This window comes from Coffea arabica, chromosome 11c (assembly GCF_036785885.1).
Source record: "Coffea arabica cultivar ET-39 chromosome 11c, Coffea Arabica ET-39 HiFi, whole genome shotgun sequence".
In the NCBI taxonomy this organism is placed as follows: Eukaryota; Viridiplantae; Streptophyta; class Magnoliopsida; order Gentianales; family Rubiaceae; genus Coffea; species Coffea arabica.
The window spans coordinates 619,839-631,093 of NC_092330.1; the positions used below are offsets into that span (position 1 = coordinate 619,839).

Below are 11,255 nucleotides of genomic sequence, written 5' to 3' on the forward strand. Positions count from 1 at the left end.
TACTGATCTATATTACATGTGTTTGCATATCATTTTGATTTTCCCCCTCAAAGTCTAACAAAGGAAATCGTTTTCAATTAAGCCGTCTATTATCTGATGCCGGTCCACAAAATCTAAACAACTGTTTTGGTTAAGAGGGCTAAACCATCGAAAACTGCTTCGCGTGGCTGGCTCCAACCAAATTTTCTATACACAGTCAATTGGATTGAATGTTAAATGTTAAGGAGGCGAATGATTTTGCAGTTCAAATAAATACCTTGATGCTCTCTTCAATCACATGTAGAAGTTGCCAACAGGAACGAAATGCATGTGTTGGCGGTCCATTGCATTGGGCGGGATTTACCGAGTGCGCACTCTCGAATAGCAGCTGCGAGTTCCTTTGTCAACCCAAAAAGAAAAAAGGAACGGACTACATGTACACAAAAATTTCCCAACATAAGAGACGTACAATTTCTCTTTACAAACAAACTGCAGTTCTTTGCCTAAAGAGTGTGTGGTTTGTATACTGAAATCAAGGTGTTATGTGTTCTTCTTTAATGAATCGAGCTTTTTATGTGTTCTTCTCTAGAACCGAAAGTGCTGGTGTCAAATAGTTATTTGCTTTGTCAGGTAAATGTGCAACCTGCCAGGAGAAAAAATAAAATCTGAGACACAACATTTAGCAAGGCACAAGCCGAGATAGTTTCTGAAAATTGGATACAAGATCAAACAACAGCTAAACAGTGGCTGGCTTCTATTCACCCTTACCAATTCGTATAGTTGTTTCCCAGGCTCAGCCACATACTCATAACAGACCTTGGATTCCACCAGAGAATTTAGTTAGATAATATGATGATTAATAGAATCAAGGCAAACAAAATAAATTAATACTGTCTACTCACATCAAAGCTCTTGTTCCTTGCAGTTGAATCATGCAATGCCTTGACACAAATATCAGCCACATCAGCACAGCTTATTCCCTACATGATTATCATGCATGTTAAGCTCACAAAAACGGCTGCTGCAATACAGCTTTAGCAAAGCAAGGCCAAGACACAAACACAGCTCTGGTCATAAATACTTGAGTCGAGCTCTGATCGACAAGAGCCATTTAAGATTGGTTAGTGTCAAACACAAAACTAGATACTTTGATTGCTATTCAACCTCAGTTCAGCTAATATACAACTTTAAATTGATACGTAGAAGTGTCAAGCTACTTGAGCTCAGCTAAGCTTCAGTTGAGTCTCAATATTCAATGTCTTAAAGAACGCAAATCAAAGCTTCAAATGTTTGGCTCTTTCAGGCAAGTTTATACCAGCAAAGACACAGTACACCCAAAGTATTGTGAAACTCAAATTCATATAATGTTCGATTTGTCAAGTTTATACCAGTAAAGCCAAATCAGACCCAAAGTATGGTGAAAATCAAACTCATATAATGGTTGATTGGGCATATATTCAAGCTCAATTAGCTTTGGCTTGATACGCCTTGATTAGCAACCTTAAGTCAATATCCCTCTGCCAGATATATGTTACAATATATTCTTCATTGAACTCTATCCAAATCCCTATGCTTCAATATATAAAACCACAATTTACCAATAGCAATGACTATCACAAGTGTACATCTTATGCACAAGCACATATATAGATATATAGTATAAGTTTAAAGATCATGCATTTATAAAATTAAAAAGAATAAACATACTCTATTGGTGCTAGCTCACAAGTTTTGGGCTGAAATATTCATTTGATTCAAAATAAGCACACAACTAAATTGAATCACCGAGATTCTATTACAATTCATCTGCAAGCTCAGCAAGTTTCTAAGAGAATGAAAGCCGAAACTACTCATGAGAGGCGTGATTCATTTGTAGAACCAATAGCAATACGCTAGTGTGAGAAATTGGTTTATCTTACCTGAGATATCCTGTTTCCCTGGTCAAAAATGAGAGCCCGCTGCCCACCTGGTTCTTCCTACAAAGAATCAATCTGCACATATGACTTGACTGATAGAACAAAACATTCTTGAACTTTTCAGAGTCAAATGAATTTAATAAACTATCAAGAAATCAAAAAGAGGAAAAAATGAACTATCATGATAAAGGATCAGATTCAAAGTCTTGACAGTCTGAAATTTTGTTGCCTTCCCAAGCTTGTATATAAATGCTTTCAGGCATAAATACTTTTTAGTGCTAAGCAAAGCAATTTCTAAAATAATCTTATCAATGAAAACTTAGCACAACCAACATATTCCTCCCCTTTCTCTATTTTTTTAATTGAATGAAAATTAACTTCAACTCCACCAGTTGTACATGGTACAAACTGATTAGGTATGTCGTCTGAACTGGCAGTAGATGATTTTGACGAATGGTTGCCTTTGAACATTCTTAACTTAGGCTGCTTGATACTAGTATGACTAAATGGTCGAATCATCTTAATTCTGAGGAGATCCACAAGTAAAAATAATTTTTCGAAAGCTTACCATCAGAGGACCCGGACGAATAATAGTGTACCCAAGGCCTGATCTTCTCAGTGAATCTTCTCCTGCCTTTGGGAATATGAAAAGCAGACAGTCAGCTCTTCTAAAAGCATAACAAGTTCCAAAAGCTTTTATAAGATAGAACAAACCTTCTTAGCTCTCAAGACCTGCTCCCTTCTGTTGGGTTCTATTCCTGATCCAGTACATGAAACCAAGACAAAATCCGTCTCTTGTCCGGTCTGCAAGTATGGATATTCTTCTACTTAGAAATGAGTTATTGAAGTTCAATTTCATTGAAGATGTTTCACTGTTGCCAAAGTACTCATTGGTGAATTGCAGAACCATGCAGACAATTTAATGACATGATAAAGCTTTAGATAAATAAAACTCAGCAAAGATGTAACTCAACCAAAAATTTCTTTCTGCATGAAAAACCGAAAAGCCAAGCTATTCAATTGCAAAAACCGGTGAAACCAATCATTTCAAACATCCTACAGAGCATGAACACTTAGAAGTTATTATCTTCTTGTATTTGTACTAAAAGCAAATTATAAACATAATCTGTCAGGCAAGCAAATTTATATGTCTCCATGTTCGGTATAAATAGGAGCCTTTGCAGTTTGAGAAACCAAACCATTTTTAACTCCAGCTTTCACCGTTTTAGTAGTTTGTGCCCTCTAATTAATAAAAAAAATGAACAGAATGGCGAAATTGTTGGAATAGTAACATAACAAGCCAGTATCCAAATAAAGAGTAACGATTTTGTACAGTTACAAACTGAAAAGAAAACATATTGTATCACTTACAGGCAAAGCTTTGATGTACTCCAAAATTAGTTCAAAACTTCTTAAGTCTTGCTTCACTCCATTAGGGCTCTCAACAGGTTTCTGCTGCGACAGTTCAAATGAAAACATCAAAAGGCACACAAGGCTTACTTGGATCAAACTCAATACTTGTTTAGTGTTCTTTTCTTCTTCTTCATGAAAATCTCGTTTATTTTCATCTAGTCTTGACTTTCTCCTTTATATTTTTTCCCTCTTTTTGGTGACGTACAAATCTGTTTATTGACAAAGAGAAGATTGGAACTAATTTGCTTTCCACACGAACCTGTCTTCTTGGTTCAAAACGTATGATTAAAGTATGTACAAGAAATGGATCCAATGGTGGATCATCTGGTTTTGCTGGTCGAAAGGATGAAAATGGCACTCTCACCTGTTAGTATGAAAAAAATACTATTATGATGTGACCACGAGTGAGAGTCAATTGAATACATGATTATCAATCAAATTTCACATTTCCCTTGATGGGAAAATGGAGATTCATCTCACCCTGCAAAATCCAGCTTTTGTGCTGATTCTTGCAAAATATATTTTGCTTTGAGTTGTGTCTGCAGATGGACCAGCTTCAAGGATCAATACATAAGACCGCCCATTTCCACCGACAGATAGTACTAGACCCTCATACCTGAACACAATATACATACATAAGATAGAACGATCACTGAATCTCTACAGTATATCAAATGTACAAGGAATAAATTATTAGCATGAAGTACTTGAGGTTATTACGTATGAAAGGATTATACAACCTCTGGTTACCTGTCAAGTGTGGAACCCAGAGGAAGTGAAAGCTTCTTTACCAACTCCACATAGCCACCTCGGGTGAAGACATACCCTTTTTTGGAAACAAACAAACAGAACCAGAATAAGATGAGACAACATCAAATATTTCATTCACTTGGAAGAAAGACTTTTGTTGTTCATATTGTTGAGCACATTGTCAGGTTAATTCAAATGTGTCACCTTGATCCTTAAGTGAGTCTCCATCAATACGTAGTTCTCATTTCCAATTTTCTTTTACCAAAGAAGTTCAATAAGTAGGAAAAGTAAAAATAGGCTGTCCTAATAGCAGCATTCAAATACCCTTTCAGGTCAAAATCTGTTAATTTAACCTGATCGCCACCAAGAGTACCTGAAAAAATTGCAGCTCCATTCTCTGTGTACTCAAATTTTGCATCCATCCCTCCATCATATTTAGAAGCAATAACATCTTGGAAGTATGTCCCTTGACGAACTTCCCACCCTTCCAGTGAATCAGCAGACTTGAACTTTGCAATTAGAAGCTTGCTTTTGCTGCTTTTTCCTGCTCGTAGTTGAGCTAGTTCATTATTGTAGTCCTGTTTTGTGCCACACAACAACGAAATATATTAATTTTAGTTTTTAGTAGAATAAAACAATCACAGAATATGAACATGATGACTTGAAGTACCAGCCGCTTACTGTAATGCTTACAAGCATAACCTTACAAGTATTTAAGCAACTGCTTGATCATGCTCCAACTTTTTACATGAGCATTTTATTAAAGCAAGCACACATGCATGGAAATTCTGAGAAATTTTTCATGTTTGATAAAGAGTCTGTTGAGGGGGAGGATACCTGAAATGCCTTGGCAATATTGTAAACTCCTTCATTATCGACCCTGTTCAGATCCCCAGTGATTGAGGAACGAGCTGTAGCGCAAAAGATAATTTTGTTACAACCTTCTACAGCAGTCTTGAGGCTAGAAGGATCACCAACATCCCCTGTGACTATTTCAACAGAAGTTGGCAGCATATTCAGCACATCCTTATCAGCTTTCCGGACTAGAGCCTGGTGAAGAAGATTGGAAAGTTCGTGAATGAGATAAAGAGCATATCTAAAATTGAGAACTTAAATGATAAAAAATGCAAACAAACAGATTAATAAGATTAATGCTTGAAACCACCCAGCAAGATGCCCGTCCATTTTCCTCTATGCATTACATGAACTAATTGAAAAGAATACCACCTTAACATTCTACTACTACTTATCAGCAGAAGGTTTAAATACAAAATAGCAATGAGACCTTGACAGTGTATCCCCTCAACATGAGCTTGCGGACAACTATGCGACCAACTCGACTGGTGGCACCAACGACAAGGACAGTGGTATTCTGAGCACCAGGAATGGCAAACTCACACATTGGACCACTCTCGCCAATAAGAAGACTCATCTCATCATTGGTGCGGGTGGTCCTAGAGATCTGTCCCAATCCAGAGAATTTACGCCACACCTCATCAAAGATCTGCCGTGAACGCCTGCCCAACCCAATTGGGTTAACATCATCCAGCGTCTTCATTACTGACACTGAGGAAGATGGCTCTTGCTGGGATACTTGTAACTCAGGGACATCCACTTTATCAACTTCCTTCGTATCTGTATTAATCAACTTCTTTCTCTTCTTCTTCTTCTTCCTCTCATTCGTTATCTTTCCACTGTTAGATCCATCCCCACAAATAACCAACAGGCCAGAGCGTCTGTGAGCTGCAACATTCCAACTACCACACGTTGTTGCAGTTGAGTAGTAAAGAGAAAGGAGGCCTAGTTTGAATTGAGATGAAGTTCTGATTTCCTGTCTTGCACCGACGTCGATGCCAAACCAAAGAGTGCGAGCAGGTGCGAATGAGGAAGTAGCAACAGCAGCAGCACACATTTTGTCATAACACGTAAAACTTCTAACTTTGTGGCACCAGCAAAAGAGCCTAATCAATTTAACACGAAGAACTCAATCGGACAGTAATAACTACAGAGTAAAAGAAACTTAATTCAAGAAAAACTGCATCCCTAGGACAGGATCCAGTCATCTTTGTTAGGAATAGGATGTAATCTCTCTGCATATAATATACGTCCGAAGATGCCTCAATGGTTACATATCATTCAATACACGAAAAGCAGCTAGAATACTAATGCCAGCATGGAAAGAATAACGTAAAGATAGATTGCCTGTTTTGCAGACGAGGGAAATGAATAAAATGCTTGTAACTAGGTGAAGAACAAGCATTTGCATATTGTTGGATGGGTGATCATATCTATGGACACTAGACATGCTTTCTTTACACTAGTGTCTTTTCTCATGATCAAATGCAAATGTAATTGAGTGCACAAATTGGCAAGAAACTACAAGAACTGAGTCAGCAGAAGAGTATCTGATTCAAGGCGAAAATTGCACATTGATTGGATCAAAATTGGAGGAGCAAGCAACCGGCAGCAGCAACTTAAGGGACAATTGCAAATTCATGCACACAGAATGAATCAGCATAAGAATTTTCACAACAATTATACTCCTTAAAGAACAAGAAGTATTCTAGTAACTCTCTATACTTAAAGAACTAAGGATAGGATGAATTGGTGAGGCCTTCGACAGCCATGATCATCATATAACTTTGCAAGCAGCAAATGCTCTACTACTACTATTCCGGCGAACCAACCTACCTGATTCAGCTTCTCCAACAGAGTGTATCAGCGTTGCGTTGGTATCTCCGGCGGTGGGAGGGGGATGACGTGGCAGCTGCTCAGCCAGGACGGAGGAGCTGGGAGGTCTGTCTGGTGAGTGAAGTGAATGACGGTGGAGGAGAACGAAAGACGGTCACTCAGCACAGGATGACGATAAAAAAAAATAAAAATAAAAAAAAAGTTGGGGCCCAGACTCTTTTGTTCAAGTGGGCAGCGGTTTTTTTTTTTTTTTTTAAGCGAGGGAGGGTGAGGGGTGGGGGCCATATTGTGGTAGTATTTGTATTTTTTTTTTTTTTTGACAAATTGGGTTGGATAATTGAAATTAATGGCCACCAACATTTGTGAATATTGAGAGTTTTTCAATTACTTTGTGACAATTTTTATTCTGGAGTTCTTTTGTAGGGATCATGGCTAGTACACATATACTTTCTTGGTATTTTTATTTTGGGTTATTATCACTTTATCATCTTAATGTTACTTTTTAGTCACTTTATCTTCAAAACTAAAGGTCAAACTTAACGAAATTTTTTAATTAAAATGAAAAGACATGTTTAGCCCTTAAAATTATTATTAATTTACCCCCATAAACTATAACATCATTATCAATTTACCACTTATAGTTATTTTTTAGACAATTTATCCTACCATTAAACCAAAGAAGCAACTTAAAGAATTTTGAAAAAAAAGTACCCTCATTTTTATATAATAAAAATAATAAAAAATTTAGAGTGACTCTTCTCCATTTTAGCACTCCTGTCAAGAAAAAAGTCAAAGTGTTAATCTTTTTTTCTTGGTAATCTTATTAGCATTGAAAAAAAAATAGAAACATGGAGAGGGGGAGGGGGGAGAGGGAGAGAGAAAGAGCTCAATTCTTTTTTTTTTTTTAAATACAAATAAGAAAGAATTAAATACTTTTATTATTTTAAAATTATTTCACTTTTTTGTTTACCATTAAATTTCAATCTTAATCTCGACAATTTTAAAGTAATATAATAATGTTACATTTTTCTTTATTTTCTTTCTTTGCAAAATCTAATTTTCTGTCTTCTTCTTTCCTATCTCCTTTTTTTCTAGTATTAATAAGTGTAAAAAAAGAAATTTGAAAAAATCCTTTTATTTTTATGTTTTTGGATCCCTTAAAGTGAAAAAAAAGAAAAATAACCGTCCCAACTTTTTATTTTAAATTATATATAAAAAGGGTAAAAAATTTAAAAAATTTTGACCATACTAGTTAGATTAAAGATGAGATAAAATGCTTAAAAATAATGTTAAAAATTAAAGCGATTGTATCACTATAATTTCAAGGGATAAAGTGATAATAATAATATGATAATGCTATAGAATAAAGGGGTATTTTTGTCCAAAATTTCTTAACATGTTGAGTTGAGTTACTTATAAGGGTGAAGTGACTAAAAGATACGTTAAGGGGTAAACTGATAGTAGTGATATAATTTAAGGGGATAAAGTGATAATAACCCTTTTTTTTATGAAATAATTTACTTAATCCCATGATGTCGGTGAATTTCTAGGAATATTGTCAAAATTAAAAATATTCAGAAAATTGGTATTGTGTGGGGAGTGTTGCTGGATAAGGGGTCGTCGCAATTGAGATGTGAGGCTATTAATAAAAAGATTTTTAATTTTTATTTATTTTAGTTTCATTTATTTAAAAAAAAAAAAAAACGCTTCACCGCTCATCGCCAATGAATTTTCAATCAAAGGTTTTGTCTTTATTTGCCGCCGCTCATCTTGTTTTTTTTTTTTTTGGTCCTTTTTCCGAAGCACTCTTCCTAATACATGTACTAAAAGGCAGCGCGACCATATTTGCCCATGTCCATTATTGGTACGTTGTCATGTACTAGAACTATAGGGCATTAATTGTGCACGAGTGCTGAAGCCATGCATGCTGTGACATGCAAATACACGTAAAAGGGGAATAGGTTTGTCCAACTGTATAAAAAGGAATTTTTCTTGATAAGATTTAACAACTTGATAGTTATGGTGGTGAATAAGGAGAGACATTTCTTTTTCTTTTTTGTTTCCAAAGATAATATTAAATGCTTTTCTTTTTCTTCTAACAAAATTATTAAATAAACTAACCTTATCAATGATATATCGTTTCTTTACAAAGTGTTTGGATAGCACTACTATTATCTCCAATAATATTTCGCTTGCATCATAAACACATTTCTCAATCTACCTTTTTATATTCCCAACCGCCTTTTTATCTCACATACATTACATCACAAAAAGTGCTACAGTAATTATTCCAAATAATATTTCAAATAATACCCTATCCAAATAAATTTCTTTCCAATCCATCCCTCAAATTGTAATATTGCTTTCCTGAATCGTCGTCTTAATCAATCAGCTATCCTCAAAAATTTAGGAGAAATATAAGATGAAAGAAGAAGATGAGGTCCACCAGAAAGAGAAAAATCTAAGAAAAATTTGTGAAAACGATGAAGAAGAAGATGAGAACCACACCAGAAAGAGAAAGAAAGAGAAAGCTCGTGAAGGAATTGAGTTTTCTCAAGTGAATATACAAAGAAGAGAGAAAAGTTGAGCTTGTCCGTGAAGATGAGGCAGAATAGTTATTGTCGGCAAACAAATAATTGTAGTACTGCTTTGATTACAAATTGTTTTTTTGACTAAATACTGAACTTTGATTAATTTAGTTTTTTAAAAAAAATTAGTGCATGGCCGTTAGCATTTTTTATAAAGAAATAATAAGAGCGTCAATGACAACCATTGAATATGTTGGGTAGGCGGTATTGACGGTGGGAAAACTATTGCCGCAATCGAGATTTGCAGTTTTATTTTAAAAATATTCTTTTGCAGTTTAAAAAATTTAATTTTTGCACAAATCAATCAATAATTGCCTTCTCACTTTAAAAGAAAATATTTTGGCCGACAATCTGCGTCCGTTGATCACATTGTGAAAAAAAATAAAAAATTTTGATTGCAGCGTCAATTTAAAAAAAAAATTTTTGACGCCGCAAATAGGAAAAGTCAAAAAGCTAACGGCATAGCGTCAGCTTTTTAAACTATATAAAAAAATGAATGCCTCCTATCCTAATTTGTCCGTATGAGGCAAATAATTTGCGGCCTCAAGTAGGAAAAGTCAAAAAACTGACGCTATGCCGTCAGCTTTTTAAACTATAAAAAAAATGAATGCCTCCTGTCCTAATTTGTCCATAGTAGCCATTTGCCTCAGCTTTTTAAACTATTAAAAAAAAAAATTGAATTGTATTAGCTGTAATCCTGCCATCCTGTCAAATCGTTGTCAGCCTTGTTGGTGTGGATAAGGCTGCAAACGAGCCGAGTCGAGTCGAGTTTTGGGCTAATCGAGCCGAATCTTGACTAAATTTTACCAAACTCGAACTCGAGTTCGAACTCGACGAGCCAGCAAATTTAAAGCTCGAGCTCGAGCTCGAAAAAAATAAAAAATAATTATTTTATTTTTTAAAAAATAAATAAAATACTATTTTTTTCTTAATAAATAATAAAATATTAAGGATATATATGTAATTTTACTATTAAAATAAGAAAATAAATATATATACTTAAAATAAAAAAAATAAAAATATATTATATATATATATATATATATATACACTCGGCTCGCGAGCTAACGAGTTTAATATTTTGAACTCGAGTTCGAGCTCGATTTCAACTCGAGCCAGCTTGAGCTCGATATTGATCGAGCTCGACTCGAGCGGCTCGATTCGTTTGCAGCCTTAAGTGTGGGCAAGCCTTTCGCCGCTCATCTGATGAGGGCGAAAGCTTGGGGGAAAAAAAATTCAGAGAAATTATACAAAACTATAGCAACCAAAATTAAATACAAATTAATTCTAATTTTATTGATAGCCGCTTACCTAAAATGCGGTGACCCTTAAATCAGAACCCCCTCCCGAATATCCCCAATTTTCTAAAATTTTTCAATTTTGACAATATTCTTAGAAATTCGCCCAAGATGTCTCATATCAAGGTTTTGGAATGGTGAGGCATTTTTCTTATAGTAGTTCAAGTTTTGGTATGGTGGAATGGAAGGAAGCATTTTATCTTTTACTAATTCAGTCTCATTCCAAATCCCCGAGTTTTATTTATGTTTCCCAATAATGAAAGTATTAGTCCCAATAATGAAGCCCTTTTACAGTGAAAAGTGAAAACCAATTTCATCTTTTGAAATCGCCAGATATTCCATGCTTTGGAGTTGTGCTTCTTCTTCTAGTTCTAGATATAAAATTTAAAAAAAAAAAAAAAAAAAGAGAGAGAAGAAGGGTAGCAAATAAAGTTTCAGTCTATTTCAGGTCATATTCATGTCATCTTGTTTCAACTATTGCATTGAGCGTTAACATATTTGGCAACTATATATATATCTTCCTTGTAGAATCCAGAAGTTTCAAGTTTATAGCTTCTCTTTCAGCAAACTTCCATCAGGGCCAAAGCAATTTGCATGAACATATAGGAATTTCCACCGTA

At 35.1% G+C, this 11,255-nt stretch overlaps 1 protein-coding gene across 2 annotated transcripts; it reads right to left on the bottom strand.

Annotated features, from left to right (window-relative positions):
- Positions 1-168: 168 nt before the first annotated feature.
- LOC113716833 (protein HIGH CHLOROPHYLL FLUORESCENCE PHENOTYPE 173, chloroplastic) lies at positions 169-6,889 on the bottom strand. 2 transcript variants are annotated; one of them, XM_027241322.2, is made up of 14 exons: positions 6,750-6,889; positions 5,344-6,019; positions 4,896-5,108; positions 4,432-4,636; positions 4,059-4,134; positions 3,789-3,924; positions 3,568-3,672; positions 3,267-3,347; positions 2,610-2,699; positions 2,464-2,529; positions 1,899-1,955; positions 882-959; positions 748-795; positions 169-622 (listed from the first exon to the last, which is right to left on the bottom strand). In XM_027241322.2, exons 2-14 carry the CDS (start codon positions 5,968-5,970, stop codon positions 551-553), a joined length of 1,854 nt encoding a protein of 617 aa, XP_027097123.1. In that variant the 5' UTR covers positions 5,971-6,019; positions 6,750-6,889; the 3' UTR covers positions 169-550. The 2 variants fall into 2 exon arrangements, with proteins under 2 accessions (XP_027097123.1, XP_027097122.1); XM_027241321.2 differs by having other exon boundaries at positions 3,267-3,350.
- Between the last annotated feature and the right edge of the window lie 4,366 nt (positions 6,890-11,255).

Bases quoted from the DNA above. Each gene is read 5' to 3' on its own strand.
- LOC113716833 (XM_027241321.2), bottom strand. From the start codon at position 5,970: ATGTGTGCTGCTGCTGTTGCTACTTCCTCATTCGCACCTGCTCGCACT. The intron at 4,637-4,895 runs GTATCCTCCCCC...GGCACAAAACAG, and splicing joins ATATTGCCAAGGCATTTCAG to GACTACAATAATGAACTAGC. The intron at 2,530-2,609 runs GTTTGTTCTATC...ATATTCCCAAAG, and splicing joins AGGTCTTGAGAGCTAAGAAG to GCAGGAGAAGATTCACTGAG.